Source organism: Benincasa hispida, chromosome 1, assembly GCF_009727055.1.
Source record: "Benincasa hispida cultivar B227 chromosome 1, ASM972705v1, whole genome shotgun sequence".
In the NCBI taxonomy this organism is placed as follows: domain Eukaryota; kingdom Viridiplantae; phylum Streptophyta; class Magnoliopsida; order Cucurbitales; family Cucurbitaceae; genus Benincasa; species Benincasa hispida.
In genome coordinates this window covers 24,823,119-24,834,688 of record NC_052349.1, presented here as the reverse complement: position 1 = coordinate 24,834,688, position 11,570 = coordinate 24,823,119, and the positions used below count along the sequence as shown (strand labels likewise).

General features: G+C 30.4%; 1 protein-coding gene across 2 annotated transcripts; it reads right to left on the bottom strand.

Moving 5' to 3' along the window:
* Window positions 1-666: 666 nt before the first annotated feature.
* LOC120070043 (trehalose-phosphate phosphatase A) lies at window positions 667-5,692 on the bottom strand. 2 transcript variants are annotated; one of them, XM_039021904.1, is made up of 13 exons: window positions 5,548-5,692; window positions 3,821-3,867; window positions 3,243-3,715; window positions 2,996-3,136; window positions 2,834-2,905; window positions 2,641-2,733; window positions 2,487-2,540; window positions 2,281-2,382; window positions 2,106-2,183; window positions 1,920-1,989; window positions 1,728-1,798; window positions 1,557-1,649; window positions 667-1,170 (listed from the first exon to the last, which is right to left on the bottom strand). In XM_039021904.1, exons 3-13 carry the CDS (start codon window positions 3,534-3,536, stop codon window positions 1,117-1,119), a joined length of 1,122 nt encoding a protein of 373 aa, XP_038877832.1. In that variant the 5' UTR covers window positions 3,537-3,715; window positions 3,821-3,867; window positions 5,548-5,692; the 3' UTR covers window positions 667-1,116. The 2 variants fall into 2 exon arrangements, with proteins under 2 accessions (XP_038877832.1, XP_038877836.1); XM_039021908.1 differs by lacking the exon at window positions 5,548-5,692 and adding an exon at window positions 4,215-4,387.
* Between the last annotated feature and the right edge of the window lie 5,878 nt (window positions 5,693-11,570).

Genomic DNA, 11,570 nt, shown 5'->3' with positions numbered 1-11,570 from the left:
AATGAATAATCCATTCTTGAAACAACATTTTGGTTGTTTTCAAATATAAGAAAATGAACACAAATATTTACAAATATAACAAAATTTCACTATCTATCTGCAACATGATAAATTACTATCGATGTCTATCTGTGATAGATAGTAATCTATTCGATCTATCACAAATAGACTGATATATTTTACTGTTATTTATAAATATTTTTAATAATTTTATCATTTAAAATAATTTCTCAATAAAATAACCTACTAAACAAACATATTTAACATACTTACCTGAATATAGAGGTATCTACAAAAATATTTTCACAAAAGAAATGTAGTTATCTAAAGCATTTGAATCCATGGCTTATCTACATATCTAAATAAACAAACTGCACCTAAATATGATTTTGTTTAAGAGAATGGGCTTGGATAGACCATTTGCTGAGTATGATTATAAAAGCAGAGGCAAAGTCTAAATATGACGGTACTGTTCAAAGTTCGAACATTTAGGGGTGAATATGAAAAATGGTTTCATGTGAAGGGTATTATATATACATATATTGATGAAAAATAAATTTCTATACATTAACTTCTACAAAATGATGGTACTAAGTAGATAAGAGTCACAACTGTAATCCACCAATTACTGGACATACACAATAATCCCACATAACACAGCAGAACAAAGAAAAGGTATCAATCAATCAACAATGTTTTGCTTTGTTGAATTTGAATAAATGGAATGAAGGCATTTTCTTGTTTCTCCTTGATATAATAGTTTTTGAGAAGGGAACATTTAATCTACAAAACTCTAAAACAGATAAAAGAATGACATTCCTTGCTGTTCAAGGATAGTAGTAGAAAAGGTAAGTAAGTATATTAATTTAATTAATGCACCCAACTTGACTTTACAAAATGAAGAAAGAAAAGAGAAAAAAAAAAAAACATAACAAAGACCTTTGACTTTGAGCAGAAACAACAAACGGGCAACTCTGAAACCTGCCTCTTCTTTGTAAATCTGCTCCAAAAATAATATCCCCTTCCCCTTCCTTCCTTTCTATACTTATCTGTATACCGACCATTATTATTCCTTCATTATATCAATCAATTAATGTTATGCAATCCCCTTCATATTCATAAAGCACTTGACTTCCTCCATGTCACTAGTGACTTCAGGAACTCCATCACCTGCATTTCCATATCATCCACCCCCCAACTCTGATCAGATATCTAAGTTTTTTTTCTAGCTAAGCACAAGCTAATAAATGAGACAGAAGCGTAAACAAGTCGGCTTTTTCTTTTTTAACCGTAATCAGATTGATGATCCTACTATAGAATCCCCAATAGTCTCGAGTGAAATTCAGCTCCTTCATCTTAATGAGTAATATTGAATTTGACTCATAGTTATCATTCATGTTATTGATGTTTGAAAACCATATCATTCCGAACACACAGAAACAATACCATTAATGGCATGATCAGACAATCTTTTTCTACAATTCTTTCTAAGATTAAACTAGTTTAGCATGAAACTTGAGGATGTTTTGTTTGCAGGGTTATGAAGGAGTCTGTACCTCAGATGGGTCTCTTAAAGAGTAAGCTGCACTGCTTTCCTTGGCCACTGAAGAGACTAATATGCCATAACCGCAATTTCTTTCTTTCAATACCTGTAATTCAAGTCTTTTCATTGATAAATTTGAACTTCCCCAGAGGAGAGATCGAGGGTATTGGAATGATCAACTTACCCTGAAGGCATCTTCATCCGTGCGATCATCTCCTACGTAAATCGGGAGCACTTCATCACAATTGTCAAGTCCTGGCATACAGTTTAAGATTTTGTCCATGTCAAAGATAGACATTTATCATTTGATAAAAATTCAACTTGTACAAGAATGTTCTTAAATTGAAACCAGGGTTATGACTACTGGCTCTCTTACCAAGAGATTCGAGCAAGAATGCAACAGCTTTGCCCTTGTCCCAGCTAATCACGGGTCGTACTTCCAAAACCTGTGAATTTAAAACAGAGAGATCAGAAAAATACAAGAAAACCGATAGTAGTCTTTGGAATAATTGAGGATCTGATGACAATTTGATTGGAATTTCCATTAATGATATCGAAATACCTTTCGACCATGACTGACACGCAGGCGAGGGTAGTCTTCCAAAAGATCATAAACAACATTCGCAAGAGCATTCCAATTCTGAAGAGACAAATGCAATTAAAAGAAATTTGTTCAACATTCACATTCCCTACTGCTAGGTAATCTTCTACGAAGTGATATTTTTGAGAGGGGGTACCTTATCATCCACATTTCTATAATGAACAGAGACACAGAACTTGTTGTTTTCAATTTTTGCACCAGCAATCCCCTTGGTGATTTCAATCAGGGATTTGTAAACCTGTCCAAACAAGAGAGTTTTTTTTTCATTCAAATGCTAAACCATGATGCAAATTAAAAGTCAATAGTCTAATGTAAGAAATATGCCAAAAAGTCAGTAGTCACCTCGTCTATCAAAGGTAAAAATTCACTAGCAGGTTGGAACATAACTTCCTTGCCCTAAGTATTGAAGAAAGATTTAGAGCACTGTCAAAATAACATTCAAAAGGAGAAAGATTTAGACATTAACTGTTACAAAGGACAACTCCCATTCCCCTACCTGATTGTTAGTTGAGTGTCTATCAGAGACCATAATGTCCATTCCATGACTACCAGCATAGTAAAGTTCTCTTAGTCCAATAAATTCGTAAACCTGGACAAGCGAAAACAAGGGTGCTCGAAACTTACAACCACAGAAACTAGTTGACTTCATTAGAAAATATTTATGTAACAGATGAAGCATTGCATCATACCTTGTCGCGACTTCTTCCACTAATTATAGCAGTTGGGAAATATTTCGCAGCCTCTTTTACAGCTGCACGCATCTAAGAAATTTGAAGAGTGATTAGACATACTTAGCAGCAAGGGTGTTGTTATTCTAAACTTCTTATTTACAACCAATTACATATTCTTACAGCATCAGACATGAAAGCGCAGTCAGGGTTATCTACAATTGGTGAAAGAGTCCCATCATAATCCAGAAACAGTGCTATTCTCTTTCCTTTTGCTTGAGTTACGATTTGGTCGAATGAGGCAAGTGCAGATGGATACTTGATCTGAAAATAACAAAGGGGCATATTGTAGTACATAAACAACTCATCCAGGATACTCAATAAAACCCTCCCTTCCTACATCAGAAGATTATTGTAAAAGAAATAGTACCATCCAATTGCAATACAAAAAAATTGGATCAATTGATGGAAGCTCATTGACAACGTCCTTGGAAATCCTATTAGGAGGAGGAGATGAAGATTTCATAGCATCTAGCCAGCTGCTTGCTCGAACATCATCAAGCACACCAGTTTTTTTCCTCGGTATTAGAAGCAAATTTGGAGAGAAACCAACTCCTGGAGCAGGTGCATATGGCAACATATTCGAATGTACGCCGAGCCTAGACTTGTTGATAGGTGCAGGGTCGGTAAGTATGGGAGAGTTGTGGTTTGATTTAAGATCCATATGATCCGGTTTTAGAGGTTGATTCAAATGTATAGAAACTGTAGTTTTACTTGCAACTCACAAAAACAAAGTGCACCTATGTCCTCTTTAACCAACTCCTTTATCAATGAAAAAAAACTACTACTTTTTGAACGTTTGCTCGTCACTATCACTTGGCACACGGTCCATCAAGCAGAAAACTGAAAAATCATCATAAAAGAAGACGTTAGGAGGCTGTTGCTATAAACAACAATAAGCATTTGGATCGAAAAACAGTTAACAGGGCCAATCTTTACTGCCAGTACCTTGTCATCTTCTGAAAAAATATGAAAAAATCGCGGAGAAGAACTACCTGAAAAGTGTAGTTCATACAGTTAAGAAAAAAGGCTTTGGGACAATAAATATAAATATAAAAACAAAATCACACAGATCTCATGGTTTGTATCATAACATAGAGTGTCAATTTCAACATCAACATAAGTACTCTGCTTCTATTTTATTACAGAGGAGTGCCATAAAACTTCAAGTTGCCATACAAACGAAACAACCATAACAAAAAGGCATGCAAGTTTTTATCTTAAAGCTCTGACACTACCTAATAAGCCATATGTTTTTCTGGAAGTAAAGTTCATCTCATAAGAAAATCTCAACTAAACCGACAAAATGAAACAGTGATGATAAGTTTACATAAAAGGAAACCTTGAAGGAAGTAAAGAATATATAATGTATGTAGCAGTAAGAAAGCAAAGCAGATCCAGAACTGGAGAAAACCAATTAATCCCTTCGCAACTTAGAACACTAAAGGAGTGTTAAAAAGAGTTGGGGTGAAGAGCAAGAACTGGTAGGAGAGCTTAAAAAGAGTATGCAAAAGACTACCACTACCACACAGTAAAGAGGAAACACTACCATATGCGACCACGCATTATGGGCCTACATAGAAGCAAGCAAAGAAATAAACAAATGGACAAAGAAATGAAGATTCACTTTCCCCAAAGGCCATAGATGAAGTAAAATACTAAAAACAAGATTTTGGTTGCTATTTCAATGGAAGGGCAATAAATGCAACCAACCATCAAACAGAAACATGGCTTTTACAGTTGTGGCTACAATAAACAGTTCATAATCTATGAACCCAATTAAAAGAAGGTGAGAATTCGAGCTCGATTATTATATCAAATATCAAATGTGGCGACAACGAAGTAAATGTCCCATCAATTTAATAAGAAGAAACTCAGAAAAAGGCAAACCAATCGGAAACAGTGTAAATGAAATCTGATTTTGCGGATGGGAAAAAGAAAAAATAAAATTGAACCAATCAATCAAATTAAGAAAAAAAAAAGACAAAAGACCACCAGTAAAGAAACAAACATAAGAGCTGTCATTCAACCGTATATGAAATGAACTCCACAATAAAATCAGGGAAAATTTTGTAGAGAACCCAAATTGCATAAACCCCAAAGAGCAAAAAACCTATTTAAATTCCATAAACCCAAATCGCATCAAGCCAAATAAAGTCATACCAGAATTTAATTCACGCACCTAAAAGCCTAAAATCCATCCAAACACGTAAAACAGACGTATCAATTGATTAAAACCCTACAAATCCGCAAGCATTTTAAACTCGAATGTTCGGTTAGTAGCAAATATTGCGTCGTCAAGAAGTTAAAACGCCAATGAACGGAAGAAATTTAAAACAAAAACAAGTAAGATACGCAATATAGCTGAGCTCTAACGGGAAAATTCAAACACCAGGAAAATGCAGATTCAACGCCAATAAACAACAAAAGAGAATTCACCGAAAGAGGGAAGAAAAGTACATAAACGATTGTTAACTTTCAAAAAGCCATAGAAAAATCGATTAAAAGGGGGAAAAGTTTAAGACCCAGATGGGAAAAACATAATAATATGAAAACCCCCCACAAAAAGTTATGGGTTTAAGCGCCAGATTAATAGACCCGCGGCGATTAGAAACAGAAAGCGAGTGGAAAAAGGAAAGAAGGTGAAAGAAGAGAAACGGAAAGAGAGGAAGAACCTGAGAGAGATTGAGAAAGATGGCGAAAATGCAGAAAATCAAGAACCCGAAATGGCGAAGAAGAAGAACGAAAATGGAGCGAAAACAGGAAGGAAAAATCTTGATGCCGAAGAAGCGAGGAGAAGAAATTCAATTGGTTTTTGGTTATTTATAGAGAACCTTTGTTTCCGATGGTCTAAGCGTGGTTGTTGAATCCGGGAACACCCTCCACACACTGAATTCAGCTTCACGCGCACAGGTGGAGCGTGTTAGCCACGCTCACTTTTCAGGTTCCAACCTCTAATTTTATAGAAGACAACGATTGCATAGATTTTTCCTTTTTTGTTCGTGTTTCAAACCTTTGTTCTAGATCAAAAAAAATTATGAATTGACAATGTATATGGCCAAACATCTAACTTTTTTTTAAGAAAAATCTCATTTATAGCAATCTAAGCTTTAATTTTTTTTTATTTTTTTTATCATCATCTATAATTTTCAAAATGTTTATTATACTTCCTTAACTTTTTAAAGAAAATAATTAATTTGAACTCCTACTTTTATTTTCATTTAATAAATTGATGAACAAAGTATATATAACAACATATTAATATGAGCATGATTTCAAATGACACCTATTAGATAAAAATATTGGATTGGTATATATTTAACAAAGAACAATGATTAAGTATAACATAGGTTCCATTTAATCTCATATGTCATCTCTCTTTCACGCACTAAGAAAAAATTTAAAAATCTTTTTTTTAAAAATAAAAGTGTCGCATGCTACGTTTATATTAGGTGCTAGTCGGACTGCATCTAAGTATTTTTCTTTAACAAAAGAAAAAAAAAACGATCAAAGACTAAAATGATATTTCCTTTTAAATTTCCAGACATATTGAAATGAGATTAATATCAAACTTTCAACTTTAAAGAAAATTGTTGAAGAAAGATTTAGAAGGAAAACAGTCAAGTATTTTTATTTTTAGTACAATATAGAGTAGGATATCCAAACCCGAACCTATTGATTATTGAGACACTCGTATATTAATTGAGTTATATTCATTTTTGCTAAATAATCTTAACTTTGTGGCTTTACAAAAGAAAAATAGAAAGAAAAAAATAGTAACGTGTTAATTGGTGAATTAAATTTTATAATTTACATTTATGTTGGCAATTATTTTCCATTGACTTACATTCAAAGGGATGGAAGGCCAATATGTGACAGCTGCATTATAAAGAAAGAAAACAAAATTAAATAGTGATTACATACGTCAAAGCGAGCGAATTTCGGTTGTTTTTACGTCTAAATTCCTTTTTTTTTTTTTTCTTAATAAAAATAAAATAACGGAAAAAACCAGAAAGTGGGGAAGGTTTTATTTGGAAGTATTATTTTTTATATTATTTAAAAGTAAGTAAGAAAAAAGGTCAAAAGTCATCGCGCGTGGGACCTAGCGAAAGGGAAGAGCGGTAAGTTACGTGGCTTACAGCTATTGCGTACAAAGCGCGTGACGACACGTGTGGTCGTGTCGAAGCTGACGGGGCCACGTTGTCGTTTGTGGGGCCCTCCACGTCTGTGTTGGACGTGTGCAAACGTGTCGTCGCTTTCGGCTACAAGTGGCTAGTCGTCGGTGCCCGTCACTGTTTTCCACGTGGCGCTCTGGGACTCGTTCGATCCAATTGTAAAACGTAGGATTTTATGACGTGGCATTGCTGGGACCAATTTTTTTTTTTAAATAATCTTTTTATATTGGTTAGAATGTTAGACTAGGTATATGCACATTTCCTTCAATATAGCAGGATTTCGTAATTTCTACTAATAAGTAATAAGTGAGAGATATATCATATTTGTTTTGACCATTGCACCAATGAAAAACTTTCAAACAATAAGCTCTAGTTTCCAACTTTTTTTTAATGTCTAAATAATGAAAATAGTGTCACATATTGTTTGGCTTGTCATATAAAGACTATCAACATTTTTGTTATAATTTTATTTCTGCCGTTATAGGAAAAAAAAGAGAGAGATTTTCGAAATCCTTGATATATATATATATTTTAGACTCAATTTGGTAACTATTTGGTTTTTTAAATTAAACTTATAAATAATTTATTCACTTTTGTTATCTAATATTAAGCAGTGTTTAGTTAAGAAAGTCAAAATCTTTGGTAAAGAAGCCATAAGAAAATAACCATAGTTTTCAAAAACCAAAAACTAAAAATTAAGATCATGTTAAGCAATTATTTAGTTTTTTGTTTTTATTTTTGAAAATTGAGCATATATCATCCACATTTCATACAATGCTCAACATGTGCATCTTTATTAAATATAATGATTGAATTTTTAGCTAAATTCTAAAAACAAAAACAAATTTTTTTCATTCTCAAGAAAAGTAGTTAACAAAAAAATTAATGATGGAAGTAGTATTCATAAGTTTAATTTTTAAAAACAAAATGGTTATAAAAAATATCAAATAATTATCAAATAGGACATTAAATATGTTTTTTTTTTTTTCAATACGAATATAATTGGATAAGACGCTAATTATTGGTTTCAAAAGAAAGAAATATGTTTGAATGGTAGAAAAAGGTAATGAGTGGCCCATTCATTTAATTATCAGAGTAATATAATTTTATAGTTGTCATCAATAATTACGTAGTTGGAATATATGACAAGTTTTGTCATTCTAAATGGAAGTTTGTAATGAATACTGAGTATGAACTAATGGGGATCTTTTAGTTGGTAATGTTGACTAGGACCAAGAGAATAATATATTTTAGGTTAAACATACATTTACTCATTACTTTCAATATTATCTTCTCTCCCTTCAAACTTTTTTTTTTTCCTGCTTTTTCTAACTCTACATTTGTGAGTAAATATTAAGGCACTGTTTTCTAAATTTATTTTCTATTGATTTTTTCACCATGGTTTACCTTTTTTCTAAGTAAAAGAATTAATAAGTTTTTAATAATCATTTCATTTTTTATTTTTTATTTTTAAAAATTAAATTTATTTCCATTCACTTTGTTATAATGATTTGCATTTTTCTTAATTACAATAGTTGAATTATTAGATAAATTTTAAAAATAAAAACAAATTTTTAGAAATTATTTTTTTCGAAAATATTAATAGAAAGTAGATAACAATCAATAAATTTAGATGTGAAAAATGTGCTAATATGCTTAATTTTTTTTTTTAAAAAAAAACAAATAGTTACCGAACGGAATCGTATTTTTCTTAATTTTCAACGTTTAATTTGGCTATATTTTTTGAAATAATAATAAAAAGTGGATGTCAAGACAAGAAATTTAAACATAGAGTGGGTCTTTATAGACTTAATTTTCAAAAAGTTAAAAAATCAAAAATCAAATGATTATGCAACAATATCTAAATTATTGACATTTAATATGATAATTGTATATTTATTCACAAAACTATGATTTGATTAGTTTTTATTATTTCTACTTGGTCTATATTATGATATAAAAATTTGGGTTTTCATAAGTTTTTTTTAGTACAATATAAATAGAATGTTTCGAAATACAAATCTTTTAGGGTGTGTTTGAGACGAGGATGGTGATAAGATTATAATAATTACTCTAATTACAGTAAATACTATTTTATATTTCCCAATTAACACTATTTCAAATCTCTCATTTACTACAGACATTCATAATTTTTTTTATTAATTGCTACAATGTTTATTATTTCCTTTTTAAATAAAATAGTTTACACCTCAAACACGTATTATTTTAACTCAAACTAAAATAATTTATACTCCAAACACAAATTATTATAATTAAATTATAATAATCGATTTTTTACCTCGAAAGTTTGCTTAATTGACTAATAAATGTGTACGTGAATTAAATTATGTTGGTTTTGAGAGTGAGTTAAAAAAAAAAAAAAAACAGAAGATGGCATAATTGCATGATGTTGGCATTAGAATATTGTAGTAATCTGTCACGTTGTTCCAACTCAAATATGTTTGTTTAAAATGGATTCCAAATAAAAAGTTGAAATTGATTCTCCCGAGAAAGACTTGCACAGAAAGTAAACAAAGGATAATTAAATACCACTAGGAAAAAGTCTTTCTACAATAATAGCCTTTTCTTCGGTCAAAATTAGATTTCTAAAACGAAATACCTTCGAAACTTCCAACTCCATCCTTCCACGCCCAAAATCTCTTTACAATTATTTTTCTAATTCACCCCTAACAACTCAAAATAAAATTAAAATATCATTTTTACCATATCTATTTTTTATGCTTGTCAATTTATATGAAAATAATGAAATTTTATTAATAGATCAATTATAATGAACCACAATCGTTATTGTGATAAGAAATTTTTTAGCACGTCTATAATAAATGTGACAGATTTTATAGTTTCCATGCTGTAACAATACAATAACAGGTAATGATAATGGTAACTCTAATATAATTTTTAAAGACTATTGGATTAATTAGAAGTGGACACTAAATGTTAGTATGAATACGAAACGTGAGTAAACAACACCAAACATAATCAAATGGTGTCCACTTTTCATATTACCATTGATTTATTACGTTTCTCCTATAGTAAATGTGACTTTAGTTCAATTTCAAATTTGTAATTTTAATATATCTTAATTAAGTCAAATTTCTTTTATTAATGTTCTATAAAAATAATAGTTGTCAAATAATAAAATATTCATTTTTAATAGAGATAAATAAACAATACATTAATTGAAATTACCTGAATTGTTTTATTTATTTATTTATTGAAAATATGAACTAAAATAGAATGAAATTCAGAGTGGGTAAAGGAATATGGTATTTTAAACTAAAATAGAGTAAATAAAAAAATGAATGAATATAGAGTAATTAACTTCTCATTTTCCCAATTTGTTGTGGATTAGAATGAATTTGAAACAACTAGAGAAATAGGTTGGAAATAATTATATTATTAGTGAAAACACAACTTGATTGAAATACAAAATTGGAATAAAATATGAAGGAAATTAGCTTAAGAATGAAAAGGAAAAAGAAAAAAGAAAAAAAAGGAAGGAAATGTAGTATAAATAGAGTAATAGAAGTCATTGTGATTAAATAATAAAAGAAAAAAGTGAGATTTAGTGGGTCCCAATGATTTGTGGTTTGATTCCTAATATAGAGACAAGAGGCATGAAATTTACTTAGTCGAAGATGCTGACAATGCAAAAAGTTTCAAGGAAATACCAAGGAAGGAAGGAACTACAAAGTACAATAACAAAACAATCTTATATTTATATATACTAATGTTGATTTGTTAAGGAAGAAGCAAAGAAACTCCCTTTGCCTTTTGGCTCTTTTAAGTGGGCCCTCTCATTAACATTATTTTTTCCTTTTCTTACTTGTAATCTCTTGGAACTTTACTTCTACAACAAAACTCCTCTTTTTTTTTAAAGTAAAAGTAATGAAAGGTATAAAAATTCAACTTTGATAACATTTATCCAAAATAGATAACAAAACAAACAAATTCATAGATATAAATACGGGTTATATTTTAAAACAATTTTCAAAACTCAAACGATGTCTTAAGATTTCAAATTTGAAGTTATTTTACCTCATTTAAATTTGTTTAGTGTGATGTTCAATTATGTTGGTTACAAACAAAAGTTGACAAAAAATAAAAATTACATAGAGATATTTGATTGTTTCTAAATAATGAATTTGTGTAGCTTGTAAAGTTAGCAAATTTGAAAAGATACCTAAATTTATAGGTTTAAATCTCCATAATTTTTATAATTGATGTGTTGATCTCATTAAAGAATTAATTAAATTATTCTAACGTGTTGGATTCCCTAAAATTGGAGGCCTAGCTACCAAAGGAAATGACTTTTTAACATAGAGATTTTTGACATTTGAGGCATTGTTTGAATTGTTTACTCCATTTAAGATTCTAACTTTCTAATTCTATTATTATTATTTTCTTTTAGACATTAAGCAGCGAGTTATTTGATAGGCTGTTGACACGCAATGTATGAAAGTGAAATGTGGAATTTATTCTTTTAAAAAAAAATATTCAAA

Coding starts and splice junctions, on each gene's coding strand:
- LOC120070043 (XM_039021904.1), bottom strand. CDS start 3,536: ATGGATCTTAAATCAAACCACAACTCTCCCATACTTACCGACCCTGCA. Junction 3,137..3,242: donor TTTTGTATTGCAATTGGATG/GTACTATTTCTT, acceptor TGTTATTTTCAG/ATCAAGTATCCATCTGCACT. Junction 2,184..2,280: donor ATAGAAATGTGGATGATAAG/GTACCCCCTCTC, acceptor TTGTCTCTTCAG/AATTGGAATGCTCTTGCGAA.